This window comes from Aulostomus chinensis, chromosome 17, assembly GCF_037954235.1.
Source record: "Aulostomus chinensis isolate RoL2024-O1b breed Wild chromosome 17, RoL_Achi_v1.0, whole genome shotgun sequence".
Taxonomy (NCBI): Eukaryota; Metazoa; Chordata; class Actinopteri; order Syngnathiformes; family Aulostomidae; genus Aulostomus; species Aulostomus chinensis.
The window spans coordinates 12,944,600-12,960,755 of NC_141336.1; the positions used below are offsets into that span (position 1 = coordinate 12,944,600).

Genomic DNA, 16,156 nt, shown 5'->3' on the forward strand with positions numbered 1-16,156 from the left:
CATTAAGTAGCTATGATACTCCAATTTGAATGTTTCCACATTTGGTCTACACACTTCTGTTACGACAGACCGCTCATGTTGCTGGATGAGTTCCAGCGTTTGTAGAATTCACTACCACAATGCAAGCCTGACATTGTGCAAAAAAAGTGCAACCGTAGTCTTTTCATTCAAAATCTAATCTGCAACTGAGAGATGACGTGACAGAAGTTGAAACGGTACGATCAGAGAGACGTGTGGGCTTTACTGTACCACGGCAGCTGGTGGGAGTAAACAGGAATGAACATGCCACACTGTCAGCACACAGAGCTGAAAAAAAAAGGAAAGAAAAAAAAACTGGCAGTGAGCAGAAATGCAGGCTACATCCCTGTCCTGTCTGGGGACCGGGGCAGCGGAAGTATGTGGGACAGTCACCACCTAGCCTTATGCACCTCATGTCTCCAGAGAACCAGCCATGACACCGTTTAGGAATGTGTGTGTGTGTGTGTGTGTATTCATCTATACACTAGTGAGAAATGTGTACAACTTTCGTGAGGATGGTTAAGGCAGCGGTGACAGTCTGAGCATAATCTGCTAATTTGAGGATGTAGCAGCAAATGTAGATTGAGGACTGATATAAAACTTTACAGCCATTTTCTTCTACTTAACTTACAAAAAGACTTTTCAAGTCTTGCATTAAGTGTTTATTATTGTTTCATGTGCATAAAAACAGCAAGGGTAGTTTGGCATTATACCTTTACTGAACATGCTACCTGGCCTCTTTCCTTTTGGAATTAATTTTTCGTTGAGTTTGAATGAAGAATTCAACCATATTTAACAAGAAAAAAAACGCCAAAATCTGAGCTTTTCATTAAACTGTCTAAAGACAAACTTTAAAATGTTTTAAAATTCTTCAAAATCTGAGAAAAGGGTCATATTTCAAAGACTTGGTGTGACAGAGTGGCATCATTGTTTCTGAGTACATGCTCTGATAGCCTGGCCTTCGTGGCGGATCTTGATCTGTGCCCTGCAGACCCAGTTCCAAGACTGGAGTGGTGCGACCACCCTCTCTCCCTTCACTACACCTGGACACTCAAAAGACTTTTCTAAAAACACGGACATATTTTTAGAAAAGCTTCAGTCTTGAACATGTTCTATTGACCAACGTGTCTTGGTAAAACATCTTTATTGACAGCAATGATGCAACCACCAGAAAACTATAATAAAGGTTTTTTTCTCTGGGACAACAGGGGTCAGATGAGTTAAACAGTTTTTCAAAGCTTTTGGGGTATTGATTTTAAGCGGTCGTGCAACGTATGTTAGATTTAGGTTACTCAAGTCTAGATGTTTCTTCAGGACCTTTGTAGTTATCAACGGTAATAGTTTAGTGGCGAAATAGAAAGAGGCGGAGGGGAGAGGCAAGGCACAGAGGACAGGAGGAGGGAGAAGAAGTAGACGAGGCAGAGAGACGAAGACGAAAAGAGCGGTAGCTCTGAAGAGGACAGGGTCTGGAACGAGGTTTGTATTACCTTAAGTTTCTGAACTCTTCCTCAATGAGGTAAATTATTTGCATCTTTAGATTATGACTGGGACTTGAAAGCAAATTGTCTGCCCTGGCAGATGCTTCTGGTGCCACCTGCTTTCTTAGCATGTTACTTTAATCAGTGGTTCTTGAAGAATACGGGGAACATGGACCAAAGGGTGGAGTTTGATTCCTGCAGAGGGTCTGGGGTCTGACATATTTTGTGACATAACATAAAACCAATATACTATATGGTGTAAGCATACAAAAAAAACCCATTTATTTCACAAACAAAAATACCCCTCCCCGCCCCAAAAAAACTGATTGATGGGGTCTAAATTATAAAATTTAATAACATAAATCCAATTGAAGTCAGGAGGCACAAGTTATGTACGAGTAAGCTGTTTTTTTTTTTTACAGTTTATTCATACAAACACAGAGCATTTATATACATAAACAAAGAGACAGTGATATGTCAGTGATGCAGCAACATTTGCCGGCCCTCTAAGTCCACCCCCAGGTTGCCCGTGGAGACGTCAATGGTAAAGGACCACGCATGCGTCCCCCAGGGCCAGTGAGTCAGGAATCTGTGTTAGTTATGTGGGCACCCCTCCTCTTGGGGTCCCCTAGAGCTCCTACTTCCCGACTGTCCATCTGGTCTGGGCATGGCTGTCGTCATCAGGTGACTGATCTGGGAGACGGGGGTCAGGAACAACTCTACAAAGCCTCTGGCCACCCCTCAGTCGTTGTGGGCCGGTCTAATTATAGATTGGCAAAAATACAAAGTAATTATCACATTGGAAAGAATCAACCACACAGTTGCAAAATGTGAGACCATTTTGTCCGATGGAAAACAGAAAACCAACAACACGGTACAGACTCAACAAGCAGAGTGCTGCAGTGCTGCGTTGTGCTTGCTGAGTGGGTACCATGTCAAAGGTTTCCTAAATGTTCTCTTACTCACAGTGGTCTCTGGTCTCATATTCTACCTACTTGACAATGCCGATGTAAAGCCATTTCAAAAATCAGGATACATTGAGGTGAATGAAACTGAGACGTTAATTTACATTCTACTTGTGTGCTGTGGCTATCATTCATGCTGCAACGCTGGAACTGACTAACTGACGGTGACAATTGTTATTTCTTCAGATTCCAAGAATACATAGTTCAGACGGCAGCTTGTAATTTCAGTATAACATCAAGTAAATGTCTGTTTAATCAGCAAAGTATTTCTTCTGTGTGGACTTCTCCTCACTTGCGTAGTAATTCTACTCTTGACATGGAAGGGAAATATTATGTCATATAACACAAGGCCTGACCAACCTTTCATTTTTGTGCCACACATCCAGATTGAACCCAGTGATAAAATAATCAATTTAATGGTAGTCAGACCAGTGGTGATTATGTGCATTTCTATCATGCATGACAGGCAATTTTCATCAATTTTAGCTTACCAGTCAAGAGGAAAAGTGGCCATCTTAGAGTTCCTCGAGCTGCTGACTCCAACCACAAAAAAGCTGGACCAATATTCACCCTGATCTTCGTCCTCTGTTCGGCCATGGATGCGGACGTGCAGCCGGGCGCTTGCCTTCAAGTTCATTTGTCAGCTGTAGCAACTCCGAAGAAAATTGCCACTGACACGTGCTAGCAATGTTACACATTGTATTTCATTACACTCAATCTTATTACAATTTTGGCTTTTCCGCAATGACAGAATCATGATCGTTGAAACTGATTCTAGTTGATTAACATTCCTTTGGGCTTTTACATTAGAGTCACATCATACCATTGACTCTTGAGAGATCTCCACGTAAAAGGCTTAATACCTTTTGAAGACTTTTTTTTTTAATCTTGTACTAGTTGTAGGGTACTGATGAAAGGTTGTCCGACGTCGTGGTGCGTTCAGTTGAACGCATAAAGTCTAACGGTAATGTTTCTGTTTGTTATCTTACAATGTTGAAATATATGATAGTTGCTGTTTTTGCCCTGTCACTACAACATTTTTTTGAAAATCACAGCAGAGCAAAAAAAAAGAAGAAAAGGATTTCAATCTTCAAATAATCAGATTGTATGAAATATGTTCTTGCAAACCTCACCATATTCATATCCTATCCATTTCTCCAGAGGTAATTATGTATGTACATTTCAAAAAGAAATAAAAATATCTAACAATCAATTATCTGTATATAATTTTCCTCAGCCCACTTGAATTAAAAGCAATATATATATATATATATATATATATATATATATATATATATATATATATATATATATATATATATATATATATATATATATATATATATATATATCTATCTTTGGCAGATCAATCGAAATCTAATATCGGACACTTCCTACAATTCAATTGGCCTTGTTTGGCAGCCAGTGGAGGTGCCCACTGTTGACCATTAGAAAGAATGCATATTTAAAGCACTTCCACATTGGCATCACTTCTCTGTCTCTCTGTCTCTCTCTCTCTCTCTCACACACACACACACACACACACACACACGACTGAGGAGCAGAGCTACAAGATCCCTATTGCCATATATGATCAAAATAAGAGGGCTTGGCAAGAGAAGGAAGGTCAGCAATAAACATCTGAGCTTAACCCCTGATCCTCTTCCTGCTTCAATCAGACTGCTCCTCTAAAGGATGTCTTAACCTGGTAACAGGACGTTCTGCTGGGACAGGGACAATCAATATTCCAGAAAACTGTTGTGTACTTTAAACCTGCGCCTGGAATAATGTGCAACCAAGCAGCATTATGGCTGTTGAGCAAGCTTTGCCAAATTGTCAAATAATGCTTCTCCGATTACCAAAAAGTGCCACGCCAATAGAATTCTGTCTTACACATCACCGGACATTCTGTTCCTCCTTTGGTCTGAAACCTACATATTCACAGATAGTGAATGCCCACTGGCACATTCACATCTTGATATGGTGTCTGCAGTTTGCCTTGCTCAGCACTTTGGAAAACCCTAAAGCTTTAGCCCTTCCATCTCACTTTACTGACCATTCTCTCGCTTCAGCAGTTCATTTACCCAATGTAGCCAAGGCTGTAGCTCCTGGCCCACTGTGTTTTGACCAAGTAGAGGCAAACCACTGGTCTGTAGAGCAGGAAGCAGTCGGTATGGCCTGATATGGCCCTCAGTGACAGGCAGTCAGACTGTGGGCATTGCTGCAGCCCTGGCAGAACTGTTACTCTGTGACCACGTGGCTGGGCTTTAAGTTGTGATGGTTTTATTGATAAAACCAACTTTTACAATCATCTTTGCTGTGTTTAAATCTGCCTGGACCTGACACAATAACAAGTACACCTCACATCTGCTTTCTCGTATGGATAATTTTGCAAAGCACCCTGTGGCGATACAGTAAACCCCTGCCAGGAAAGGAGAGGGGGACCCTGAATTTGCGATAGAAACACTGGGGTGAATGATAGTGACATTTAACTTAGTACTGACACAGTTGACTACCTATCATTGGATCTACATGTGAGAAAAAGTTGATTTATTATGGTCGTCCGACTACAACTGGACTTTTAAAATGCATGCAAACATGTAAGGCCAACTGAAATCATACTTTAAGTCAGACTAACATACCCACATATTACAGTTGGCCTCAATCCAACTCCAGCAAGCATATGCTTCAATTAGCCCCAAACTGGCCTTCTGCACAACTTCTGTGGGTCCCACAGCAGAATTCAAACCAAAGTTTGAAAAATAAAGTCAAATTGGGTGTCTTTTTGGTAGGGCTGAAGCTAAAATAAGACATTACTCGACAGATGAGGAGACAAATCTTATATCGTATAGAGTTTTATGTTTTAATGAATAGTATTTCAATACTTAACCGCTGCCTAAATGCTAACTTGTTTTATGTGCAACCCAAAAAGTGAACCTAAAGAAAACCAGATCCCAACCAGCTGTAAAGGGCATAGCACCACCTCCCATTCCTCAGGCGGGTGTACTCCCCTACATAAATCGATTCCTCTCATTTTCATGTATGCTAGGACAAGAGAAGTCCCATTAAATGGCCTAATTGAACTTCAGCTGTAACTTGAGTGTAAATGCACAAGTTACCCTGCTCCCAGTCACACAAAACGAAACATTGTAATATGTCTCTCCTTAGGCGTTTGACAAATGCAACTATGAAAAATTATGAATGGTCAGAAATGTCAGCAAACATCAGAAAATGCAATTAAAAGATTACCAGCAAACTAAGGATAATGAAAATCCTAATGAGTCCCAGCACTAATCAAATTATTCTATAATAAAATTAAAAATACCAGAACATCAGGTGTGAACCAGATTTCAATATCCTTTTAGAAAAAGTCTAAATCGCATGCCTCCTCTCTTAAAATGTTGCACCACAGAAGCTGCAGCAGTCTGGAGTAACACAAAGTGTACAACTACTGTGCATATTTGGCCAGAAGGTGCTGTTGGGGGGAAAAAATGGTGCAGTCTTAGATGAAATTTACAAATATCTTTTTTACATGCACTGAACTGTAAAAAAGCCAATGGCAGAATAGATTCACAACCCTCTGCAGGGACCGGTCAGAACTCAACAGCATTGTTCCTACCATTTAAAATACACTTGATGAAGCATGATGGTTAAGTGTTCAGACAGAGATCGTCTTTTCCCTCCTGTGAGGTGTGGGGCTGCAGCTCATTGAAAGCTGTAGGCTTGAGAATAATACCGGAGGATAATGGAGTCAGTGACATCTCAAAGTCTGAGCAGCGGATGTGTTTAACCAAGCCTATTAAGACCTGGACTAATCCTGCCTTGCACGTCCTTATCCAGGCGGCCACTGACAGCTTTAACTCACACAGGATGGGCCCCTTACAGCATGTGAGGCTGCAGTTCCCGTTTGCTTTTGGTCTTTAGCACAGACTCTATCACTGATTCTGACAGTCAGAATCATTGATATGACTGAAATACTAAGATGGCATCATCAGTGAACTGCTGATAAAGTACACTTTGCAAAGCAATCATTGTGTCAACTCAATTCATCATCTATTATCTGACCGTGAATCGTGATTACAGCACATTTTACTTATACAAACCACTTTTGACCAGATCACCTTGGCAGCCAGGTAGTCTAGAGTTTTAAAGCAGTTAAGCTGCATGACAGAAAATGTCCCGTCCACAGTATGGCTCTGGTGTGGCCTACTTCTCCGAGCTGAAGTATTCAGCAGGGAAATGAAAGGAGACACACATGTCAAATAACCAGGGCTGCTTTCGGTGGGCGAGTAATGGGAGCAAACGTTTTGATGCAACCTAGATAATGGCAGTTGTCCTAAAAATGGACACCTGCTTTTCCTCCAAATAGGCCCCACACTTGATCTGATGTTTTAAGTTGCTGGTAGATGTTACAACGTGCATGCACAATACATTTGATAAAGCATTGCTCCTCTTTGCATCCAAGAACTATGAATCAATGCAGTGCAGGCTAACTTATTCAACAGCAGCTCCCACCTGCCCACACACCAGCTATATAAATAGCTAACCTACTCAGCTAGACTCCAAGATGAGGGGGCAAATGCCTCAGTATCACTGTCCTCTGGAAGGGTTGACTTTCGATGCATAGTTAAAAAACAAACAAACAATAAACTATAAATGAATGAATGGGAAAGGTTCGAGCTGAGGCACCTGACGCTTCATCCACTTGTACAAATGTTATGCAACCGTGTTAAAGCCACAGCAGCAACCAAAGGCTGTTCCTTCTATTGTCCAGAGACCATCTTCACCTTCTAATCACCATGAGCTTCCCGGGGCAGGTCAGGGGCGCCTGGTTAGCCTGGGGTCTGGTCAATAATATCAGACTGACTGGCATGTGGTGGCCTTTATATCTTGCCAAATGAACCGTCGTCTTCACACCAGTGACAATACATGCACACAAGACAGTACTGCTGAATATTCAGTTCTTGTAAATATGCAACTTAGCAAGCCAACCAGCTAGTATTTCCTCAGCAAGCTACAAGACAAGCCACGCATTTAGGAAATTGTGCCATAACATTACTCACAGCAGAAGCAGGCTTCCAGCTAGCAACCTTAACTAGTAGCATATTTGCTAGCACTGCCAAGAAGGCCTTAAGAGGGTGAGAGTTTTACGACGCAAAATATGAGAATGTAAATGTATTTAAGGCTTAGATGCTACATACCAAGAAGAAGTAATTTCAGCTCTCTCCTGGAATCCCGCTTGTCACGGCGAAGTTGTTTGTCAATTTCTGCATTGATTCGTTTCGACTCCTTCGCCTCCTCGCTCAGGCAGCAAGCCATCATGGACTCCAGAGTCATCCCCTCTGCTTTTGGCAGCCCGGTTTAAACGGGACCCGACAACACTTGCTCGCGGTTTTAGATTATCCCGAATCCCCGGTCCTCGCTTCGATCTCAGGCGAGGAGGAGGTTGGTCTGTTGGGCTTGGACGGATGGGCAGACGGGACTGGGGGAGGGGAAGAGTAGCTCGGGGCCACGCTATAAAGTTGTCCCCCCAGCCGAGAACAACTGCGACTTCGCCCGGGTGTTGTCAGCAAATCACGGGAGATTCGGATAGCGGAGGGAGTCAGGAGACAGTGGGGCCTCCCCGAGATGCTCTGCCCGCCCGTTTCTTCACACGGCTAAAATGACTGTCACAGATTAACCACTCGATAGCTACCATAAACCCGCTGTTGTCTCTATGTGATCTGATTCGATATTCTCGCCTGTCACTGTGCTCCTGTTCTATCACAATCCGCTAAAAGTGGATCAAAACTGCATTGTCGCGGCATCCAAACCCGTGCAGTCTCACCAACGCTTGCTAGCTAGGTAACGCCTGGAAAAGTAGCACTCCTCGCTAGTAAGCTAACGTTGGAGTGAAAACCGCTGTTGCAAATAAATGACTACATTAGCAAACGTTGGCTATATTAAACGCTACGAAAGTTGCCTGGCTAGCCCGCTAGCAACGCCTCAGCTAATGTGACAGCCCGCAGTGATTGAAACAGCAGGCTGGTTGAAGGAATTTGTCCGCCTAGCTAGCGATAGCAGGACAGCATCCCATTACATCCCCAATCATCTTGACGGTGTTATCACAGCATGAACGAAGGGTTAAAATGCGTGCTGGACCGGCGGCTTCGGCCAAGGATGAGCTCACTGCAGACAGCTGGCTTTCCGATAGCTCGTTGCTGGAACAAGGTGGGCACACGCACCAGTCCGATACATAGCAGGGAGGAGATGCCGTAATGTTGAGTGACAGAAGGGGGAATGCATGGAACAGGTTTGTGGTAGACCAATTGAACAGACGAGGCGGGTCCGGGAGCGCTCAAGTTAGGTGGATCGGACGCACACCCCACTATGTATGAATGGGGAAGAAAGTGCTTTTAATCTTTATTAATACAAACATTTATATTCAGATTACTGCAGAATTTGGCAACGCAGTATTCAGCATCACTGAAAACCATCATCAATACATATTTACAAAGCACTGCTCACCAATTTATCATCTGCAGTACATTGTAACCATTACCAGACAAATTACAGGTGTGCAGCCGCACTAACACTAGAATGCCAGCGACATCTAGCGGTGACAGTCGTGGATTACAGTTGCAGATACACTGCATCCATGTACACCATTTACTGAAAGAAACAACCAGTCTTTCCAGGGATGCACTAAAAAAAACTCTACAAAAAAAGAGTACACAGCCATATTAAATTGAAAAAAATATACAGCTAAGATCTACATTTCTACCCTCACCTATGATCATGAGCAGGTACAAATGGCCGAAGTGAGTTCCCTCCGGAGGGTGGTTGGGCTCTCCCTTAGAAATAGGGTGAGACGCTCCACCATCCGGGAAGAACTCGGAGTAGAGCCGCTGCTCCTCCGCACTGAGAGGAGTCAGATGAGGTGGCTCGGGCAGGATGCCTCTCAGACGCCTCCCTGAGGAGGTGTTCAGGGCACGTCCAAATGGTTGGAGGCCTCAGGGAAGACCCAGACACATTGGAAAGACTGTCTCTCAACTGGCCTGGGAACGCCTCGGGGTCCCCTGTGAGGAGCTGGATGAAGTAACTGGGCAGAGGGAGGTCTGGGTCTCTCTGCTTAGGCAGCTGCCCCCACTAACCGAACCCGGATAAGCGGAAGAAGATGGATGGATGGATGGATGGATATCACTATGATTGCAGCCCCTTTAAAGCCGTGATTGCATGACTGAAATAAAATTGATTTAAACAAAAATGGACAGGATTTTTCCTCTTAGCTCCAGACCAAAATTGAGTATAGGAACAAAATGCCCCATAATTTAGAGTGTTTTCCCATGGATGTTTTATGATTCTACGTAAAACATCCAAAAAAGTCAGATGCACTGTTTAGTCCCTCGTTTCCAGTGTCTGTGATTTTCTAGAATATACAGACTATGTCCCCGTATGGAGCCAGAAAACCAGCTGATTTGCGCAAAGCTAATTTTGTCTGTTTTTCCACACTTAGACGTCCTGAATGTCTGTATGGAACAGCGATAGCTGCAGAGATAGCAGTAGCCTGTTAGTGCAATGTTGCTGATGTTTTTGCTAGCACACAGGCCATGATCTGTTGAAAGTCAGGGAACTCCAGGCAATCACAGGATCAAATACAAGAGGCAGAAGGAGCTTTGGAGATTTCCATAGGAAATGAATGGACTTGGCACTATACAAATATAACAGACTTGGCTTGACTTCCCGGGTATTATACAGAGTTCAGATGCACATGCATAGAAAAATGGAGTCGCACTAAGCTTCACTTATGCAAGTGACAGCCCATGGTGGTTGTTTGAAAATTTAAATATAACACATTTACAAGATTTCCTAAAACATCAGTCCTCATGTATAAATTCTCAATCATTCTGTTGTTCAAAATGGTTGCAGAAGAGTTTTCTGATCTCCTCAGCGTGACTCTGGTCCATGCCTGTTGACACAGACTGCTTATGGCTGGGCTGAGGGCTCTCCGCCTCGGCCACCTCCGCCTGCCACTCAGCTTTGAAAGCGTCCCCGTGAGACTCGCAGACATTGTGCAGAATGCAGCAAGCCAGGATCATTGTGGGCACCACATCTAGGCCGCAGTCATTCCTTTTGCTCAAGCACTGCCAGCGCGCCCTCAGTCTCAGCAGTGCCTCCTCTGATACATGCAGAGCTCTGCTGAGCCGCCAATTAAAGAGCTGCTGTGGCTCCGTCAGCGCTGTGTGACTTGCCCTTCTGCCCTTTTCTTCAGGATAGGCCTTCATCAGCCAGCTCTGGAGTGGGTAGCAGGCCTCCCCCAGCAGCACATACCTAGACACACCAAATGGTTTGCAGTCAGTAACGGTCTGGAAGACTTTCAAGCTGAATAGATCATGTTTGAGGGGGCAAAGATTTAAATCATAAATGACTATGAACTACACGATGTGGGCTGATTCTCTTTGTCTAAGTCGGTGCAGAGTCTAGAGACTAGAAAACTGTCACAAAGCCAAACTGGTACAAATATACTGTCCATCATATTCGAGACTTATTTAACCTCTGCGGAGTTTAAATGGATGTTGGTTAACCAAAGTTCAAACCAGATGCAACTTCAGTAAGACAGATGGAGTGGAAAAAAGCTGGATGAACCCTGAATAACAAAGACTTTACCACAATAAAACACTTTCTTAAATGCGGACATTTGCATATTTAACCTATAAATATCTTCACCTCTGAATATATTACAGGTACATGGGGAGATGGTATACCTTTAATAACAATGAGAAAACACTAACATATAACTGCTGGAAAAAGTGATAGTATCTGCGCATCAGATACTTGTTAGAATTGGAAAGCAGTAAAATTCCCAACAGTACAGAAGATGGCATGAGGCCTTTTTTCACATTTCTATCCTTAAAACGGTACTAAACCCAAAAGGTTTTTTTTTGATGATCAAGTATAAAGTGAGCACTGTCAAGTATTCAGTTTGAACTCTACCTGAGTGGTTTTCCCATGAAGATAGGAGTTGGTGCAGGTGACAGTCCACCCTCTGCAGCTGTGGCCCACAGCGATGAGTTCTGTAAGATGTCTGCTGGGTCCGTCCCACCTGGGAAACTGGCACATACATCCCAGAACTGCCCCCGGCCACTAACCGCTACCTGAAACACCAAAGACCAGCAGTCAGCACCCGATGGACTAGCAGGCGTGTGTGTGTGTGTGTGTGTGTGTTCACTCGACCTGAGACAGCACAGAGAGCCAGCCAGCAGGGTTAGCATAGTCAGATGCATTGTTTGATGGGGTGATGATGGCTGTGTGGAGAGTTGATATAGTAGCCACACAGTGAGGGAAGCCCCCGCGAGACAAGAAGTGTTGCGCTGAGTCTTCCAGCTCCTGCTCAGTGGGTGGCCGCAGGTACACACCACTGAGTAGTGCCACAATAGCATGACACATGTCTCTAACACATCTGCACACGGTGGACTTGCCCACACCGAACAAGGTGCTGATGGTGCGGTACTCAACATTGGACGCCAGGCGCCACAGAGCCACTGCAACCCGTTTCTCCACTGGCAGTGCCAGGCGGAAACTGGTGTCCTGGCGAGCCAGACGAGGCCGCAGCTTGTCACAGAGGTAGAAGAAGGTCTCCCGGCTCATGCGGAACTTGTCAAGCCAATCAGAGTCTTGAAATTCTGTCATCGCCACCCGCTCCCACCAATCAGTACTTGGGGTGGTGGTCCAAGGGCGTGTACGGATGGGGACATTAGAGCGGATACCTCCAGCTATCATCATCTGGGGAGATGAATGAGAAAATCAAATTGATTTGCTTTCGATTAATTTATGCTTTCAGCTCAATCCAACTGTTACTCTTCTAAACTCAACTTCTGTTAATAAAAATGCTTGTGTTGTGTTTCAGGAATGAAACTTTTCTTTTAACAAATCAGGAAATATACCGAGATGTTCTGTAGGATTAATCTACTTATACAAAATGAGTATTCATGTAAACAAAATAATAATACATTCTTATAATAAAAATATTTTAATTATTGCTTTAAGTGAGAATAGGACCGCTGACAAAGTACATCTGCCTGTCTTTGGTGTTTGTATTTCATCAGAGGTGTTGGGTAAAATCTGTAAAGTTGCGTAGACGTGTTGTGCATTTTGGGAGGCCTCTGACTGCTGAAGAAAATAACATAAAATTATGTTTGACAATTCATACATCTAGTGATTAGATAGTGCGTAATTATAGGAGAGTACAGCCGAGATGAGAGACAGATGACAACTGACCATCAGCATTCTCCTCTGTCTTTGGAAGAAGTAGTGCCGATGGCGGATGCGTCTCTGAATCTCATTGCGCCTCTGAATGTCTGCGTTGTTTATGTCTCTTCTGCGCTTCATCAGCATGTAAATCATCATAAACATCAAAGACCGCAGATGCTCCTCTTCCTCCATGTTGACAAGTTAAAGCAGTCGGCTGCACGTAACACATAAGACGGTGATGAGAGACGAATGCAGCGAGTACTGAAGGCCAGCGGAGAGCGCTGTGATCCCTAACAGTTCCGGGTTGTTCTTCTTCGTGTTTTTTTAATAGAGGCGGTTGGCAGCCAGCCTTTGAGGGGGGTCACCTGCTGCTTCGGAGTATTGAACAATAATGGAATCTTGTAGGTTGAGCCTGTCGATTTGAATCAATCTACAATCCTACTGTCGTTATCATTACTGGTGGCCTGCAATGGTAAAAAATTTTTGTTTTACATACGCGTTATTTATTAATGTGTCTTATTATCATCATTCTGTGGCCTACTCCTCTTTTTTCATTATTTTGTATTATTTTTGAGTTTCCTTAATTACTTTGCAGGGGGTATACTTTTTACTTCTGTCTCACTAAGAAAGCATTGTTCTTTCCTTGATATATCCGTAAAGTTTTATGTTCAAAGTTATAAAATGTGGTAATGCCAAGTTCTCAAATCACAATATCATTAAATTCTCTGAACTGTTACTTTAATTTAGATCTCAACCTCAAATCCATTTCTGTGCGCAAACTCTACTCTTATACTCAAATAAATGACATTTAAGGGCTCTTAACTTTACATTTTTGACTACGTTTTGTGCTTTTTTTGGGGGGGGAGATATCAAATGCAAACACAGAAGGGACTCAAACACAAACTATGAGCATGTATGAAGCATATACGTGACCTTAAATTTGGATTTAACTTATTCTACTTATTTGTTTATCTAACACTTGTTTTCCAATGAATTTAATATGATTTGTAATAACAGTCAAAATATGTGTTTGGGATTATTTTTGCAGTCAAAAAGAAAGTTTATGGAAAAAAGACAATTATAATCTCTTTTTTTCTCTCTCAAATATTTTCGTGATTCTCTATGTTTTCCTTCAGAAGTATGTGAAACAATACATGTCTTGAAGTAAGTTGATCAACAGAAATGAACTCTGATTAATTCTATGCGCTATTCCTCCCAGGAAAAGAGGGTTAGAAGTTACTCATACACATATGTTAGTTTTTTATTGATTCAGTACATCATAGTTTGCACAATAGGTTGTTTACCTTCTATTTTTTAAGTATTACACAATGGCAACGTGACATTTAGAATGCAGTAGATTCATGTAAGTGGTAGGAGCAAGTACACATAATTACATTATTTACTCTATGATAGATCATAGTTGGCAATACATTCAAAAATAATGAGAACAAAGCTAGGACACAACTTTTACTCGAGTGATAAAGAGTTTGGCAGCTGCATTCTCAAACTCCTTTGCATCCATGTTGCCGCCCGGGCCCCGTGCCTGAGCTCCAGACATGGCCTGAGCCAGCTTGTAGGGAGAGATTTTGGCACTGGCTTCCAGGTAGCGAATAGCCTTCACATTAGTCTCAGGACAGGAATCGGATTTAGTATTAGCATTAACGCAGCAGTTTGCATCGCAGCCTTGTGACGTCTCCAAGGCCTCCTTCAGGGTCCCCAACACTGCCAGGCACAGCGCCCGCGAGGCTGGCCCTTCGTCTGGGCTGCACACCTCAGCGTAAAGCCTCTGAGCCTGTCGGATGTAGTCTGAGAAAACAGCACATGTGAGCACGCCGTGACGGAAGACATCATAAGGAACTGCCTCGTGGTCTTGGCAATGGAGGCGACAGAGGAGCGGAGCAGAAGTGGAGGCAGGGACTCCACCTTCACTGCACAGGCACTCCAGAGTCTGTGTGTAGAGGCCTCCTCTCACGCCCCCTCCTCCCCCTCCTCCTCCTCCTCCTGCAGGGTTATCAGTGCAGCAGTCATCTGGGCCCTCTGGGGCCTCGGCTGGACGGCTAGGGGGCCCGGTGAGGTTGAGGAGGTCATACGCTACTCGGACATTGTTGCTGAAAGCAGATCTGAAAATGGAAGGAGAAAAAAAAAAAAAGCAAATCTATTGTGTGGAGCAGCCGTTTGATTTGAACTCAGAGCTCCCCCACAGTTAGACACTAATTAATTACTATTTTTATATTTATTCACCAAAAAGGAAACTCTTATTATCACATCATCATCACATTATATTATTGTATTTCATTTCATTATTTCTAATCCAAGAACGAGGCTCTATTCTTTCTCAAGTTTGGAGCCAAAATGCAGCACCATATCTTTATTTGAGTGCAATCCTCCTCAGAGTAATGATGGATGAGGGGATATAAACACAAACTATTAATTCCTCGGCTAACATGATAGCAATTATATTAAAAAAAAAGCTTTGCACAATTAAAGATCATAGCATTAGGGTTTACCATGACTTGTATTATAATGCAATTCAAGTGTTTGGGGGTCTTCGTTGCTAAATGCTCACGGACCTCTGGGAGTGGTGTGCCAGGCGCAGGTGCCACAGAGCCCGGTTGAGATGCTGCTGATCCTGCGCCAGCGGTCCGTTGTTCAGGAGCTCTCCGTCTCCGCATCCAGCTGCACCGGAGGTCTCTGTCACGGAGGCGAGGTTGCAGAAGTGGTCGGCCAGAAACCCGATGGGATCGTCCGACCTGGCTTCCACCATTTTCAATATCGCCCCGCGGAGCAGCTCTCCTACTCCGGCCTGCGACAGAAACTCCCTGTCATTGTCCGATTTAGTTGCTTTCCCCTCAGGCATCGCTGGAGGAGTAACCCCCGACCGGCGCTTCTCCTTGTCCGCCATTACTGTTGATGTACCGTGTTGCGGCAACTGCAGCGGAAGTGATTCAACACCGACAGAGGAAAGTGACAACAATTACTCATGAGGTTAATATGTTCCACGACCGTGTCAGTCCCCTCAAACGAATGGTTTGCTCAACCTCCCTCCTCGCTACCGCGCTCCTGTCAGGGGCAGGTTTATGGATTTAGAGGCCCCGGGCAAAGAGGTGGTTAGCCTCCAGAGGGGGCCCCAACCAGTTTTATATTACAAGCTTTGTCTTAACAGAGTCACCACAGTCTTCTACTTTAAAGTGTGAAGTACAGACTGTTGATATTTGGCCATATTAAACAAGCAAGCTAGAATACTGGAAGGATAGTAAGACTATTTCCACATGAGCAGGTACCTACACTGTACTGGAGAACTTCCGGTGACATTGTACACATCTCACCTGTTTATGGGCTGTTGTGACTTATATTAGGTCATCAGGGAGTCTCATTTTTATAAAACATATATAGGAAAACTGTCTTTAAGCTAGGTTTCTTATCTATTTTTTTCTTAAGTTGATTTAAAAAAAACAACAACAACCT

The 16,156-nt window shown here is 43.5% G+C and overlaps 3 protein-coding genes across 4 annotated transcripts in view; all 3 read right to left on the minus strand.

The window, feature by feature from the left end:
- The window catches only part of gna11b (guanine nucleotide binding protein (G protein), alpha 11b (Gq class)), a 30,392-nt gene extending 21,669 nt beyond the window's left edge, over window positions 1-8,723 (minus strand). The window contains exon 1 of one of the 2 annotated variants that reach the window (XM_086183029.1): window positions 7,663-8,723. In XM_086183029.1, the coding sequence (XP_086039155.1) occupies window positions 7,663-7,798 (136 nt within the window). In that variant the 5' untranslated portion in view covers window positions 7,799-8,723. The remainder of the gene's footprint in view (window positions 1-7,662) is intronic. The other variant, XM_086183028.1, reaches the window with a different exon arrangement.
- Window positions 8,724-8,829: 106 nt separating this feature from the next.
- On the minus strand, window positions 8,830-12,998 carry LOC147246358 (uncharacterized). Its single transcript, XM_086183027.1, has 4 exons — window positions 12,719-12,998; window positions 11,675-12,223; window positions 11,435-11,595; window positions 8,830-10,771 (listed from the first exon to the last, which is right to left on the minus strand). Exons 1-4 carry the CDS (start codon window positions 12,881-12,883, stop codon window positions 10,339-10,341), a joined length of 1,308 nt encoding a protein of 435 aa, XP_086039153.1. The 5' UTR covers window positions 12,884-12,998; the 3' UTR covers window positions 8,830-10,338.
- Window positions 12,999-13,934: 936 nt separating this feature from the next.
- Window positions 13,935-16,100, minus strand: tpgs1 (tubulin polyglutamylase complex subunit 1). Its single transcript, XM_086183069.1, has 2 exons — window positions 15,262-16,100; window positions 13,935-14,811 (listed from the first exon to the last, which is right to left on the minus strand). Exons 1-2 carry the CDS (start codon window positions 15,591-15,593, stop codon window positions 14,145-14,147), a joined length of 999 nt encoding a protein of 332 aa, XP_086039195.1. The 5' UTR covers window positions 15,594-16,100; the 3' UTR covers window positions 13,935-14,144.
- Window positions 16,101-16,156: the final 56 nt, after the last annotated feature.